General features: G+C 56.6%; 7 protein-coding genes across 7 annotated transcripts; 3 read left to right on the forward strand and 4 right to left on the reverse strand.

The window, feature by feature from the left end:
* The first annotated feature begins 166 nt into the window (after window positions 1–166).
* L226DRAFT_535307 (uncharacterized protein) lies at window positions 167–1,693 on the forward strand. Its single transcript, XM_067680875.1, has 7 exons — window positions 167–482; window positions 537–694; window positions 766–894; window positions 953–1,000; window positions 1,079–1,156; window positions 1,218–1,337; window positions 1,393–1,693. Exons 2-7 carry the CDS (start codon window positions 599–601, stop codon window positions 1,465–1,467), a joined length of 546 nt encoding a protein of 181 aa, XP_067535000.1. The 5' UTR covers window positions 167–482; window positions 537–598; the 3' UTR covers window positions 1,468–1,693.
* Window positions 1,694–2,035: 342 nt separating this feature from the next.
* L226DRAFT_571324 (uncharacterized protein) lies at window positions 2,036–3,668 on the reverse strand (the record flags this gene model as incomplete). The annotated part of the gene is made up of 5 exons (XM_067684540.1): window positions 2,036–2,352; window positions 2,867–2,991; window positions 3,121–3,197; window positions 3,278–3,454; window positions 3,510–3,668. 5 exons carry the CDS (start codon window positions 3,666–3,668, stop codon window positions 2,036–2,038), a joined length of 855 nt encoding a protein of 284 aa, XP_067535001.1.
* Window positions 3,669–4,246: 578 nt separating this feature from the next.
* Window positions 4,247–5,582, reverse strand: L226DRAFT_545905 (uncharacterized protein; the record flags this gene model as incomplete). Its single annotated transcript, XM_067682379.1, has 5 exons — window positions 4,247–4,350; window positions 4,405–4,630; window positions 4,686–4,860; window positions 4,913–5,068; window positions 5,128–5,582. 5 exons carry the CDS (start codon window positions 5,580–5,582, stop codon window positions 4,247–4,249), a joined length of 1,116 nt encoding a protein of 371 aa, XP_067535002.1.
* Window positions 5,583–6,330: 748 nt separating this feature from the next.
* L226DRAFT_571326 (RNA-binding domain-containing protein) lies at window positions 6,331–8,014 on the forward strand (the record flags this gene model as incomplete). The annotated part of the gene is made up of 4 exons (XM_067684541.1): window positions 6,331–6,420; window positions 6,479–6,555; window positions 7,118–7,454; window positions 7,508–8,014. The coding sequence occupies 4 exons, from the start codon at window positions 6,331–6,333 to the stop codon at window positions 8,012–8,014; spliced, it is 1,011 nt and encodes a 336-aa protein (XP_067535003.1).
* Window positions 8,015–8,640: 626 nt separating this feature from the next.
* L226DRAFT_535311 (uncharacterized protein) lies at window positions 8,641–8,924 on the reverse strand. Its single transcript, XM_067680876.1, has one exon. It carries the CDS (start codon window positions 8,832–8,834, stop codon window positions 8,661–8,663), a length of 174 nt encoding a protein of 57 aa, XP_067535004.1. The 5' UTR covers window positions 8,835–8,924; the 3' UTR covers window positions 8,641–8,660.
* A 687-nt stretch (window positions 8,925–9,611) lies between these two features.
* L226DRAFT_560637 (uncharacterized protein) lies at window positions 9,612–10,639 on the forward strand. The gene is made up of 2 exons (XM_067683378.1): window positions 9,612–9,843; window positions 10,012–10,639. The coding sequence occupies exons 1-2, from the start codon at window positions 9,740–9,742 to the stop codon at window positions 10,436–10,438; spliced, it is 531 nt and encodes a 176-aa protein (XP_067535005.1). The 5' UTR covers window positions 9,612–9,739; the 3' UTR covers window positions 10,439–10,639.
* On the reverse strand, window positions 10,521–12,197 carry L226DRAFT_613284 (uncharacterized protein). Its single transcript, XM_067686486.1, has 5 exons — window positions 11,496–12,197; window positions 11,274–11,437; window positions 11,151–11,223; window positions 10,998–11,085; window positions 10,521–10,942 (listed from the first exon to the last, which is right to left on the reverse strand). The coding sequence occupies exons 1-5, from the start codon at window positions 12,093–12,095 to the stop codon at window positions 10,788–10,790; spliced, it is 1,080 nt and encodes a 359-aa protein (XP_067535006.1). The 5' UTR covers window positions 12,096–12,197; the 3' UTR covers window positions 10,521–10,787.
* Window positions 12,198–12,228: the final 31 nt, after the last annotated feature.

A 12,228-nucleotide genomic window follows, 5' to 3' on the forward strand; every position in this document is an offset into this window, starting at 1 on the left:
AACCTGGGTGTGCGTGGTCGACCCACCTCGTTGCCTCCAATATGCCTTATCGAGATCAAGTTCGAAAACTCGTGTGCGAATGAACAGCTCAGGCAAGTGTGTTTCGGAGTTGTTGATTGACGGATTTATCCACTTTTTTGACCGTTTTACACAATGGAACACATAGCAGCCAGCCACGCCTCCGTTGTCCGACGCAAGTCACCCTGGTTCGTGGCATCGAAGCGCAGCCGACATTCTCACTCGTTCTATTGCCAGTCTCGAGGACAAGAGATGGCGTCTACAAGACTCCCTCGTGTTCCTCGATCACGTCCAGAGGGAACACCGGCCCTCACTCCACATACGACGCTCCGGACGACATGATGCAGCATCCTTCTTCCATAGGCACACGTTGGAAATCGCGGTACTCAGCTTTATCTGCCGCCACGACACGTTCCCGATCGAAATCCACACATCATGCAGAAACCGAAATTTTCGCATTGCGGGTAGGCATATAAAGGTCTCGAGCAATTACGGTAGCTCCTCACTCAGCTTCGCCAGGCCTTCCGGTGCTGCACTTCTATCTGCGCAACTTCCCCACTGACGACATTCTACGACGATCATGGCGAGCTCCGGTAACGAAGTGCTTTCCTGGACGTCCCAGGACCCCCGCCAGAGCCAGCTGTTTGGCAGCTATGGCGTCCTCTACCGGTTCCAGGTGCGCCTCCGAGTCCCGCCACTCCCGCGGGTATGTCTCCACGCTGTCGGGGCTGACCTCCCCGCGCACAGACCGACACGAACAGCCAGGGTCAGAGTGTGACTACGCTGTGGCGAGCGATTCGCGCGAACAAGGAGGACCGCGTCGCAAAACTCGAGTGGGCGCCAAACGGAGGCCTCGGACGCGCAATAATCGGAAAGGTAGTGGCCTGGAGATCAGATTGTGCGCCGATCTGGGCTGATACACGCCTCTGAGCAGAGCACGCTGCCCATGGCCGACCTCGTCCGCCCGGATCCCCGCATTTACGTGAGTGTGTGAACGCCCTTTGTTCGCGTGGACGCCACCCGTCTTACCGCACACCGGGACGTCGGTTTCCTCGGGCAGAACGGCAGGATATTTAACGGCCCAGACGGCTACCAGTATCGATGGCGCCCAGCAAACAACTCGACCAATGACGTAGTAGTAAGTGTGCCTGCACAGTGGCTAGAGGCGTGGCTGAACGGGCTTTCGACGGTCGAAACAGCTGCAGGACCAGAACGACAACGTGATTGCGTTTTTCCGCCCGACACGGCCCCAGCGATACAACATCGGCGAGGTCCACGGCGAGCTGCACTTTGTCCGCAACGCAGGCGCGGGTGTCGTAGTCCGTCCCTCTCGTCTTCCTAGTAATCGATGGATGACTGATCGCCCTCGGACAGATGCACCCGCCGCTCATGGACACTGTAACGGTAACAGCGATGTTATACCGGTTCGTGATTGCTTTCGGACTGTGAACTTCCAGCCTCGAGGCAGAGCCGTCGTCTCGCTGTAGTCGTCTTCGTCAGAAGCCCCTGTCTCCACCCACCTGCTCTCCATCACTCTCATCAGCACGCTACCATCTACGCATCCTTCTAAAATGTACCATTCCCGCCAGCACGCTTCATCTTTATCTATAAGTCGATGTACAACCTTGTATACTACTCAGGTCTCGAATCGAAGTGGACTTGCATTCCGGCACCAGACTGTGGGCTCCTCAGGGTCCTTCTGCGCATCTGCATCCTCCTTAAGCTTCCCGATACACGCGAACTTACAGTTGGGCGACTCCAACGATCCAGCGATCGACCCCGATGTGCCGTAACCGCGTCGATGCCCATACCTACCCTGAATACCAGATTCTGCCGGTGGTCACTTCCAAATTCGTGCACACGACCATTCTGTGCTTCACACTGCAGAGGCGCTTGCAGCCAGCACACCACGGGGAGAACAACACATCTCATCTCATCGAACGATCTACCACGCGCCGTACACGAGCGCGCCCAGTAACGTACACCTGCAGCGGTCTAAACCCCAGGAAGCAACTGGCTACAGCTTCGTCTGAGGCGCGGCGGATCCGTCGCCTAGCTCCGGCTTGACGACATCCAGGATCGTATCGACCGTGCGGATGACCCACTCCGTACCTTCGTCGGTTGCCAGCCAGTAGTCTTCTTCGCTCAGTCCCTCCACGTTGCGAGCCTTCAAAAGGCCAAACACGTGGCTGGTGAGCTGAGGCCCAACTCCACCTTCTGCACGCAAGCATGCGGTACCGACGACCGAGCCGAGTGCACGCGAGAGGTTCCCCTGCTCGGCATCTCCGCCGGGCAGTGGTGCAAGGACCGCGCCGTACGCCTGTATGATGAACTCTGCAATAAAATGATAAGGGCATGAGCATGGGTAAGGTCTTCGTAGACGAGCCAATCGGCGGAAGTTGCAGCTCGCCAATGGACGCATTGTAGGAGTGCGGGAATACCCGCGAGCAAGCGGGACGTCTCTGCCAAGCGTTTGGTACACCACGCCGTCCAGAACATGCCTAAACGTAACAGACGTAGAAGGCATCCGAGCCCAAGGCGGCGGAGCCCCTACGTATACCCGGTGCATTCCATTCTCGTCGGCACAAAAGAGTGACAGGCACGATGGCGGGTTCCCGCGTCGTGTCTAGCAGACTCTCGCGGGACCAAATCGCTCAGGAGTCAGGACAAGCACAAGTACGTATCGGGAAATCAAGGATTCTGCCGGTGGATAGCCTCCTGCCGGAGACAAAAGAGGTGCGTCGGCCGGGAATACGCTCGGGACCGGGATACACTCGTAGCTCGCTGTGCAGAGAGCATAGCCGAAGAGCATGCTTGAACGCCATCGTCACGAACAAAAGAAACTCACCGATGAAGTCTGGGTGGTACGAGCCCAGTTTATTGTACAACTTCTCCGCGAATGGTTCATAGATAGAGGCCCACAGCGCCTGTCCCCGCGCCACGATCTCCTGGACGTTCTCGGGCGTGACCGTCCTGGAATAAGCAGTCCGACGCGGCCGGCAGAGTTCATTTTGCAGTTCATTTCAAGTATAATGTGCGTGCCAATCCATCAGCCCGGTGTGGGACATCGCCATATACAGCGGGCGCGGGCGTAGGGCGTACCTCTTGGACGTCTTCCGAAGCCCGCTTTTGACGTCGTCTTCGATGGCTTCGTGCAAACTTGCGAGCGACAGGATCGTCTATATGATTGTGGTTCGGAAGTTCATTAATCTCAGCAGGAAATAGGAATATGTAGGTTATGGACGCTTGTGGTACGCACCCGCGGGACGCCGACGAAGATACAACTCTTCAACGCGGATTCGCGCATGACCGCCGCTTTCTCAAGTGCCTCGGCCAACCCTCGACGCGTCGCGACGTTCTCTGGGTCACTGCGCGTAGTGAACCGATACAGGTGACCGATTGTAGGCGGCGCATTCGCGGTGAGGAGCGTGCATGTCTACTCATTATTCCGTCATGAGCAGGTAAACGCGATGAAGACGCGTCATACGCACCGCCAGGGTAAGCCATCCTCGCTCGGCTTTCTTGGCTTTGGCATCCAGGAGTGTGCTCGTGAGCACCGCGTTGAGTCTGGACAGTTGCGGCGCTGGGCGCGGTTGCGGGTTGCGTAGAGTCAGCAGTTGCTTGACGGCTGGCGGCAGATGTCTGACCATCCTGATTGCGGCGCAGATGCGTCAGGCAGAGGCACGGGGATGATGAATGTATGAGAACAAGATGAGGTTGTAACTATAATCGTTGTACGTATATTTGCCGCGGCATGACGGCGTCGGCGGAACGAGGCCAACCATGGGATCTCTCATGCTCATCATTCGGCCGACCGTCCATCCCGGCCCGCCAAAACGTTCTCACAGCGAGACCAATGCTCACCCGTACTCATCTCTGACAGTACGACATACAGAGATGTGCATGCATTGACGATATGTTGGAATGAGGGCACAGACATCACAACATCGATATACGTGTCAAGTTGAAGATAAATGGGAGATACGGGACAAAATCTGCACAGCAACCGCAACCACACAGTGAGCCGCGTAAGAGACAAGCCAGCTTCGACTGTCAGAAATGGGTAGCCACCATCAACACCTATCCAGAGGCACAGCGGCCCGCAACGTAAGGGAAGGGGGTATAAGTACTAGGACGACCACGAAGCTGTATCGTAGTCATGCTCGGAAACGGGACTGCGTGAGCAACGACCCGCTGCCGACGATGAAACCATCAGGCATACAACAGTTTAGTAACTGTTGTTGATGACCATGTAGCCAAGGTCGGTCGGGCTGCCGTTGGAGCCCTGGAGTAGGTTGAGCGTGTTAACGCCCTGGAGATCGTGCATGATACCTGCCCCAGAACGTCGTCAGCAACGCCACGATCAAACTATACACAATCACGTACCGAAGGGGCACGCAGCAAGGATCCAGTCGGTGTTATCAATGAACTCGAGAGCCTGACCCATGAACTGGAAGATCTCGCTCGAGGAAGCCTGAGCACCGCCGTTGAAGTTCTGGTCAGCAAACTCAGTGAGGAGGATGGGGAGGCCGAGTTGGTTGTGGTAATCCGTGAGGTAGGTCTTGAGCGTGTCAAAGCCGATGTCGTACCAGTGGACGCACTGATAGTCGACCTGAACACAGGAATGGGTCAGCCACTACACCAACACTCCAGTGTACACTGCGCACCGTGCAGCCATCGCAAGCCTTCATGAAGTCCGCCATCCACTGCTTGCCGTTGGGGCGAGAAGACATAGCCGGAGAGCAAGTCTTGTAGCCCTTAGCAACCTGGGGCTCGATGTGCTGCTTCCAAAGAGACGCAGCAGTCTCGGGGTCCATGTTAGACTGACCCTCCTCGTTGGGCCTGGAAGAAGATCAATACGCCAACATGCAGTGCGAACCAATTGAATACACACTCGTTGAAGCCAAGGACGATAGTACCGAACTTGTCCTTCGCCATAGCCTTCTCGAAGGCGGAAATCTTGTCGGAGGAGCCGCCCCAGAGCATGGGCCAGTAGTCGTAACCGAGGGCATCGGCACCATCAGGCTTGTCAACACCCCAATCGTAGAGACTAATCGCTCCAGGTCAATAATACCGCAGGTAAAATCACATTGAGACGCAGAGACACACCCAACGACATGGTCGGTCTTGAACGCCTTCAGGGAATTGATGTCGTTGCCATCACCCCAGGCAGCGCAGATCTTAGAACCCTTCTTGCCGAACTTGCCGGTGCCAGCAGCGCCAGAGCCGCTGGTCGAGGACGAAGAGGAGGCCGAAGTGGTCTTTGCGGGAGCCTTGGTTGTGGCGGCCTTCGTCGAGGCGGCTTGGGAGGTGGTCTCAGCGAGCGCCTTGGCGGTAGTCTCGGCCTTAGCCGTAGAGGAGTGGGTCGCGCTGCTGAGAGTGCTGGAGCGGACCTTGCAGCGCTTGCTGCTGTCGCGCTTCCTCTTCGCGATGGGGGCATGGTCGATGTGGCGGTTCATGTGGACATGGCCGGTAGAGAGCGCGTTGGTGGATGCGGGCCCGAAGGTGACGGCCATGATGGCCAAAGAAGAGAGAGCAACTAGGTTGAGAAGCTTGGAGGCCATTGCGGGCAATGTAAGGAGCGGCGGGCGTGAAAAGAGTGTGTGGGCCCGGAGGGAGGAGGAGAGGGATGGGAGACCGACGTGGACGAGAGGGAAGCTGTTGGGTTGCGACGGCGGCAGCGAAGAAAACGGTAGTCAACTACTGCCGCTTATGTAATCTGCCAAGCGACGTGCACGGACCCCAGTCGCCCGCGCGACAGCGACGCTCCCCGCCAAGGCAGCAGGCGGCGGCCCATGTGCCTGCATATACTTGGAGCCCGCTGTGATGCATGCAGATCCCCTCGCGCGCGTGCATGGTTTCCCCACCCGGCCAGGGATCTCCATCCTGTACGATGATACCGTTGCTGTTACGCTCTGATCAGTGTGCGCAGCAGATCCAGGCTGCCGCGCCCCGACGGTGGCAAGGCGCCCGCACCCGCGCGCGCTCGAGCTCGCCGCCCGCTGCTCTGCGATTGTGCGACAGACACGGCGGACATCGTGTTTGCCGCGTTGCATAGACCCGTACGCGTTGCCTGCCCCAAAGGACAAATTTCTGATAATCTGCTGCGTGGCCAGCGCAGGCTGGACACTGATGAGCAGCCATGGCGACGTAATAGGCTATGAGCGGAGTTTGCCAGTCTGGTATCAAAACAAGGCATCTGCCCGCGCTCGCACCTTTCTTCTCAACCCCCAAGTTTGACACGAAGAAACCGGTTCAACAAGTTCATCCTCACGAAAACCCACCAGTCCATCCCCCGTCCACCCCCTCAAAATGTCTGACGCCCCCGCCGCCCCTGTCACCGAGAACGGCGTGCCTCCGGCTGCGCAAGAGGCTGTCGTTGAAGAGACTCCTGGCTTCAAGGTGCATCCATTCCGTCTCTGACGTGGCACATGCAGTTCGCTCACAGCGTCCGCCACAGGTCTTCGCCGGCAACCTTGCGTACACCACCACGGATGAAGGGCTGAAGGCGTTCTTTGCGCCTGTCCAGAGCGAAGTGTAAGTACTCAGTCGTCTCCTCGCCCTTTCTGGGACGCCGCTGGCCATTCTGCCGCAGCCGAGTGGCTCTGTGGCACCTTCGCCTCCCCATTGTTGCTTCTCGATGGGAAGCTCGGGTTGGCATGCCTCTCATCGCGCTAGGGGTCTGGCTCAACTCGAGAGCCAGACCTAGGCTTAGACCCCAGCACGAGTTCTCGGACCTTGGAGGACGGTCGCCACTCCTGGCATAATTCCACCCCTGCATCGAACAGTGGCCTTACAGTGGACCTGTCGACGACGTCCAGCGTTGTTGCACGGTGCAGGACGTCGCTTTGTCTGGAGTGGCGCGCGCCTATACCGACGCGCAACGCCCCAGCGGTGTTGATGTTACCAAGACTCTCAGTGGCGAGACACTGGCAGTCCCGGAAGTTCCTCGCATCGGTGCAGTTGTTCGTGGTTAGTCGAGTTCTGGCGGTAAGAACAGCGCTTACCGAAGCTTCATACGAATAGAGACCCATCCACTTTGCGTCTTGCTCCTACACCTGTGCTCCCTTCTGGCATATAAACTGACGCATGTATGCAGCCTTTCTGCTCAGGTCATCATGCGCGGCGGCAACCGCTCTGCCGGTTATGGATTTGTATCTTTCACTACCGCAGAGGCCGCACAGAAGGCTGTTGAGCTCCTCGACAAGAAGGAGCTTGATGGTCGCACCGTGATCGTCGAGGTGGCCAAACCCGCCGATCAGAAGGACAAGGAGAAGAAGCAGAAGCGCGTCAAGAGGAGGACTGGTCGCCGTGGCAGCAAGTCCGTTCCTGGCGAGGTCAGCGAGGCTGAAGCGAACGGCGACTCTGCTGATGCCGCCAAGGCGGACTCCCCCGCCTCGGGCGACGCTGACAAGCCCAAGAAGAAGAAGAAGGCCGTAAGTCGTCTTCCGTTATGCTTAGGAGCAAAGTCACTGATTTGTGCACTCAGCGCAAGCCCAAGCGCAAGTCCGCGGAGGGCGAGTCGCCTGCTGAAGGCGCCCCCGCGACTGAGGGTGGGGCCGACGCTGCCAAGAAACCCAAGCAGCGCAAGGCTCGTGCCCCCCGTCCCCCTCGTCCCGCTGGCGAGGACCCTCTGGGCGAGCCTTCGAAGACCGTGCTCTTCGTTGCGAACCTTGGTTTCAACATCGACGATGCTGGTCTTGCCGCGCTCTTCACTGACGCGGGTATCAATGTCAAGAGCGCACGCATTGTCCGTCGTCGCTGGGGTAAGCCCCGCAAGAGCAAGGGCTACGGCTTCGTCGACGTCGGCGAAGAGGCCGAGCAGAAGAAGGCGCTCGAGGCGCTCCAGGGCAAGGAGGTTGGTGGCCGGGCTATCGCGGTCAAGATCGCGGTCAACCCTGTCAACGAGGACGGCGAGGCGTCTGAGAGTAACGACGTCAAGGCGGAGGAGAAGAAGGAGGAGACTGAGGCGGCCCCTGTTGCTGCTGCCGCCTAAGTGCTGACCCAACGTTACGCAAGGATACGAGGTGGCGGCCTCTGCTGTTCCCGCTGTAGACCCGCATATTCCCACTCGGATCCGTTCAACAACCATGCAAACCCACCCCCCTCTCCCCGTTCTCCATTCCGATCGTTCATATCTATGTTGGGTTCCGTTCGTCACGCTACGTTACCCATGCAGTTCCTAGCGCGGTCTGGTGCCGTTTATTCGTTCGTCATCAGCAAAAAGCAAAAAAGAGTGGGAGTGCTTGGGAGTGATTGCAAGAGCCGCAATCATCCACAATCCACTCCGAGGCTCGGAACCGATTATAAGGAGATCGAGCGATGTTGTAATACACGCAATCTTCCCGTCACACGTTTGCGAGCGATTGGAATCCTCAGAAGCACTTCCTTAGATTGGGTCAGATTGCGACGATTGCAAGAGCTTACATTTGCCAGATGATAAATCTGGTCTTTCATGCTACTAATACACAGTTGTAGACCGCTGCGACCCGTATGCACGTTTCATATAGGGAAAAATAAATCATTTATTTGATCATTTGTAGTGTTACGATACTGACAGCATAGTACTAATAGATCGGACACTAGTATAGGTGCGGTAATGTAAATGGGATTGACTTAGGTGTGCTCTGACGTGGGGCGGTCTACTGGTCAAAGGGCTGTGTAGGACGTACCAGGTGTGTGTAGCGGAGCCCTGAGGCCTGAGGGGGTAGTCTTGGAGCGGTCACGATCCGGTCATAAATGGGAAGCAGAATGACAAGCAACATACCTTGGGCGATGTATCCCACGAGGAAATGACTTACGGGTATCTCGCGCATTGACTGCTTACCTTGAGCATGAGTCTAGGCCAGTAGATGGGATTCCGAGCCGCAAACCTGCAGGCCCACAACTTCACCAGTCTCTAGGAGGGAGGGAGGACGAAGTCACGAAAACTGAGACAAGTGAGGCTGGCTTCATATGTCTTCCAAGTCGCCGTCAATACCGGAGCCGAGAGGAGAGAGATCGGACGCTGGACCCGTTGGCGCTCCCGCCGCGGAGCTAAGTTCATGCACACGGCCGGAGTTTGTCTCCCATTACTATTAGGGCCGGCGTCCTTCAATTACAATCGGGCGCAAGCGCATCAACCGATTCCAATAGTTTGTAATAGGGCGTATTTGCAACGAGTTGTAACTCGGGTTTGTAACCGGCGTCATAGCAGTTGATTGGTCCAGCGCGGGCGAATCGCCCAAACTTTCGCGGTTATAACTCGTTGCAAATACGCTCTAATATGAAAACTATTCGGCCTCGATTATTATCGTTCGCAATCACTTCTAAGCTTGCGGAATATTACAAACACTGTAATCATTTCGGAGCATTTTGGGTTTTTGCTGATGGTCAACTTGTATCGTCGCTCCGTCAATCCAGCGACTTTGCACTATTTACAACAAAAGATAAACACCCTCCTAATGTACTGCACGAAATGAGATGACTTGTCATGCTCCTTGGGGCTTTGCGGCAGTGTGTGTATGCGTGAATATCAACGATCGTCGCTGCTCTTCTCATCGCGAGTCTTCGCATCCGGCAAGGCCCTTGGGCGTCTAGATGCAACAGTGAGTCGATCATGGTGAGGCGGCGGCGCCCAACTTGTGCACTCCCGCAGGACAACGCCCAGTGCAGCTACCGCTCTTGTTGAACGTTCGAGGCTATAACACTTGCCTCTTTCTGTCACACCAATCGAATAATCATGTCGAAGCCCGCCATTGTTCCCGAAACGTCGGCCGCTGGTATCGCAGTTGACCCCCGCACCCTTGAACGCGTCATTCCAGAATCGCGACGACCAGATGGAACGTACGTAGTCTCCATGCCGTTGCTAGATATCTCACTGACCTGGATCTTATGCGACAACATTCATTTGCATACCCCACATCCGCCACCCGGCTGTATGACTGCGACCGGCTGCCCGCGCTATGCACGAACGGCATTACCCCTGCTCACAATGACCCGTGCACACTGCAGCGTCCGCAAGCAAATAAAGATCAGACCGGGATTCACCCCGCAGGAAGACGTCCGCCGCTTCCGGGGTACACGACAGGCGCAGATGGACGCGAGCGCGCTGCCGAAGGGGCATATCATCGGCTGGGCACCCCCACCTCAGGCCGCGACCCCACCTGCGTCCAAGGCGGGCATGTCGAAGGCGCAGAAGAAGAACGAGAAGCGGAAGGAGAAGCGGAAGGAGAAGAAGGAGGAGACGGAGAAGGTCAAGGACAGCTGGGAGGACGAGGACGAGGGCGAGGTTGTGGAGGGGAAGGGGACCGGGACGACGAGTTCGGAGCGTGAGGACCTGCATACGGCGGACAAGCCGAACTGGGCGGTCGCGTCGGAATCGAAGGATGCGAGTGCGGATGCGCTCGCGGACAAGCTGGATAAGCTGGAGGTGCGATGATTCTAGAGTTAGACGGCTACATCACGATTTCCCCCACCGTGATTCCCCTTTTCTTTTCGACCTCTTGGTTCATGCGTATGTTCTGGGAAGCAGGATATGATTAGTGGATGTGTAAAGGTAATTGTACTATTCAATTCGTATGGATCATCAAGGAGTGTGTCTATGTGCGATGGTCCATGATATTATACACGTAGTCTGCAGACCAAGTCACTGTCAGCCGGCGTTCCATACCCTCCCTCCGAGTCCAACTGACGCACCCTTCCTGCGTATCTTCGTAAGCACAATGCAAATCGCCGCTAATGATTGCCAACGAAGGCATCCAGGACCAGCTGGAGGCCCGAAGTCAGGGTCATGATGCGAGGAATGGCTGATCGCCACCAGGCAGGATCACTGGAGGAGGAGGAGGAGGAGGAGGAGGAGGAGGCGTCTCCTTCTTCTTGCTTGGTTTCACAACGTATAGCTCAAGTGAGATGATGATGACGAGCGATAGTACCGCCAGCGCCCCTACGATATTGGCTTGTGAACACGGCTTCTAGGAAGAGAACCTGGACAAACGTACCAACGGCAGCCTTCAGCTTCTCCCAGCGCGACTCCTCTACTTGCGTCTTCAGCTCGCCAATCGTGATCAAAGCTCTGCTCAACACTTCCTATAGGGAACAAATGTGGCCAGCCAGTCAGTGACTGCAATATATATATGACAGCAATCACGAACTTCAATTTGCATGTCGATGCGCTTCAGGTCACTCCTCGCCTCGTTCTTACGACTGTCGAGGTCCATCTGAATTCTACGGTCACTTAGTCACCTCCGTACATCTGAACGTCTTCAAGTACTCACTCGTGCTTTAATGTGGCTATATCCTCCCTCATACGAGTTTCCAAAGTATCTACCTCCCGCCTAAGCGCAGTGGTCGCGGCGCGCATAGCAGCGGTTTCATTTCTGGTCAAGACGCTTGTTTCCGATCGTAGCTCAGAGAGAGCAGCTTTGAACAGATACGCTTGCTATGCACAGTCATGCTGAAGGTCAACGTTGGTCATATGAGACAGAGATGCAACTCACGCTCTCCAAGTCCTGCGTAGTTAACGCGTCCCTCTTGACTCGTCCTACGCGGTCTATGAGCAGCGCACGCGTCACGCGCATGAGATTCCTCGCGATGGGGGTTGGGAAGGACCTTTCTAGGACAGAGAAGAACTTGTGGGTGTTGAAGGGTGGATTTATGTGCACAAGCGGGGAAGCCGGGGTATGGGGTAGACCGGTTTGTGGGTCTATAGGCGGGTGGACGAACTTTGCAGGCACGGACGCATGCGGTGGTGGTGGTGGTGGAATCGCACCGTCATCCACCATGTCGGAAGCACCGGCAGTGGACGCATCCGCTACAGGCGGAGAGCTTGCGGCCGGGGCAGGAGTCGGGGCTGGACTGGGAGCAGGGTTATACGAGGAACCCTGTGCTGCATTTGGCTGGTTCGACGGGTCCTTCGGATGTGCCAATAATATACGAGATGGTTCCCCAGGTTTGGGCGGATCCGATATCGTTACGTAGGGAGCAGCACGGGCAGCGCGAAGTGCGAGAGCAGCTCTAGACAACCGAGGACGTATGCATTCGTCTGCAGTGATGAAATGTGGGCGAACAGAGCCAAATCTACGTGAAAGCATAGGCATAGAGTAGTGTGCAGCGAGCAACGTGAATGAGCACAAGAGGGACAGCAGTGTAGAGTCTAGACGAGGGGAACCTTGAAGAGACTTTCAATTTGGCTCGGGTCCTCGCCTTGACGCGCATTGCAGGCGTTGCGGG

Source organism: Lentinus tigrinus (assembly GCF_003813185.1).
Source record: "Lentinus tigrinus ALCF2SS1-7 unplaced genomic scaffold L226scaffold_13, whole genome shotgun sequence".
Classification (NCBI taxonomy): domain Eukaryota; kingdom Fungi; phylum Basidiomycota; class Agaricomycetes; order Polyporales; family Polyporaceae; genus Lentinus; species Lentinus tigrinus.

Coding starts and splice junctions, on each gene's coding strand:
- L226DRAFT_560637 (XM_067683378.1), top strand. CDS start 9,740: ATGTCGAAGCCCGCCATTGTTCCCGAAACGTCGGCCGCTGGTATCGCA. Junction 9,844..10,011: donor TCGCGACGACCAGATGGAAC/GTACGTAGTCTC, acceptor TGCACACTGCAG/CGTCCGCAAGCAAATAAAGA.
- L226DRAFT_535311 (XM_067680876.1), bottom strand. CDS start 8,834: ATGCGCGAGATACCCGTAAGTCATTTCCTCGTGGGATACATCGCCCAA.
- L226DRAFT_613284 (XM_067686486.1), bottom strand. CDS start 12,095: ATGCCTATGCTTTCACGTAGATTTGGCTCTGTTCGCCCACATTTCATC. Junction 11,438..11,495: donor CTACGCAGGACTTGGAGAGC/GTGAGTTGCATC, acceptor GACTGTGCATAG/CAAGCGTATCTGTTCAAAGC. Junction 10,943..10,997: donor GAAGCTGAAGGCTGCCGTTG/GTACGTTTGTCC, acceptor CCAATATCGTAG/GGGCGCTGGCGGTACTATCG.
- L226DRAFT_535307 (XM_067680875.1), top strand. CDS start 599: ATGGCGAGCTCCGGTAACGAAGTGCTTTCCTGGACGTCCCAGGACCCC. Junction 695..765: donor GCGTCCTCTACCGGTTCCAG/GTGCGCCTCCGA, acceptor CCCCGCGCACAG/ACCGACACGAACAGCCAGGG. Junction 895..952: donor GACGCGCAATAATCGGAAAG/GTAGTGGCCTGG, acceptor GCCTCTGAGCAG/AGCACGCTGCCCATGGCCGA.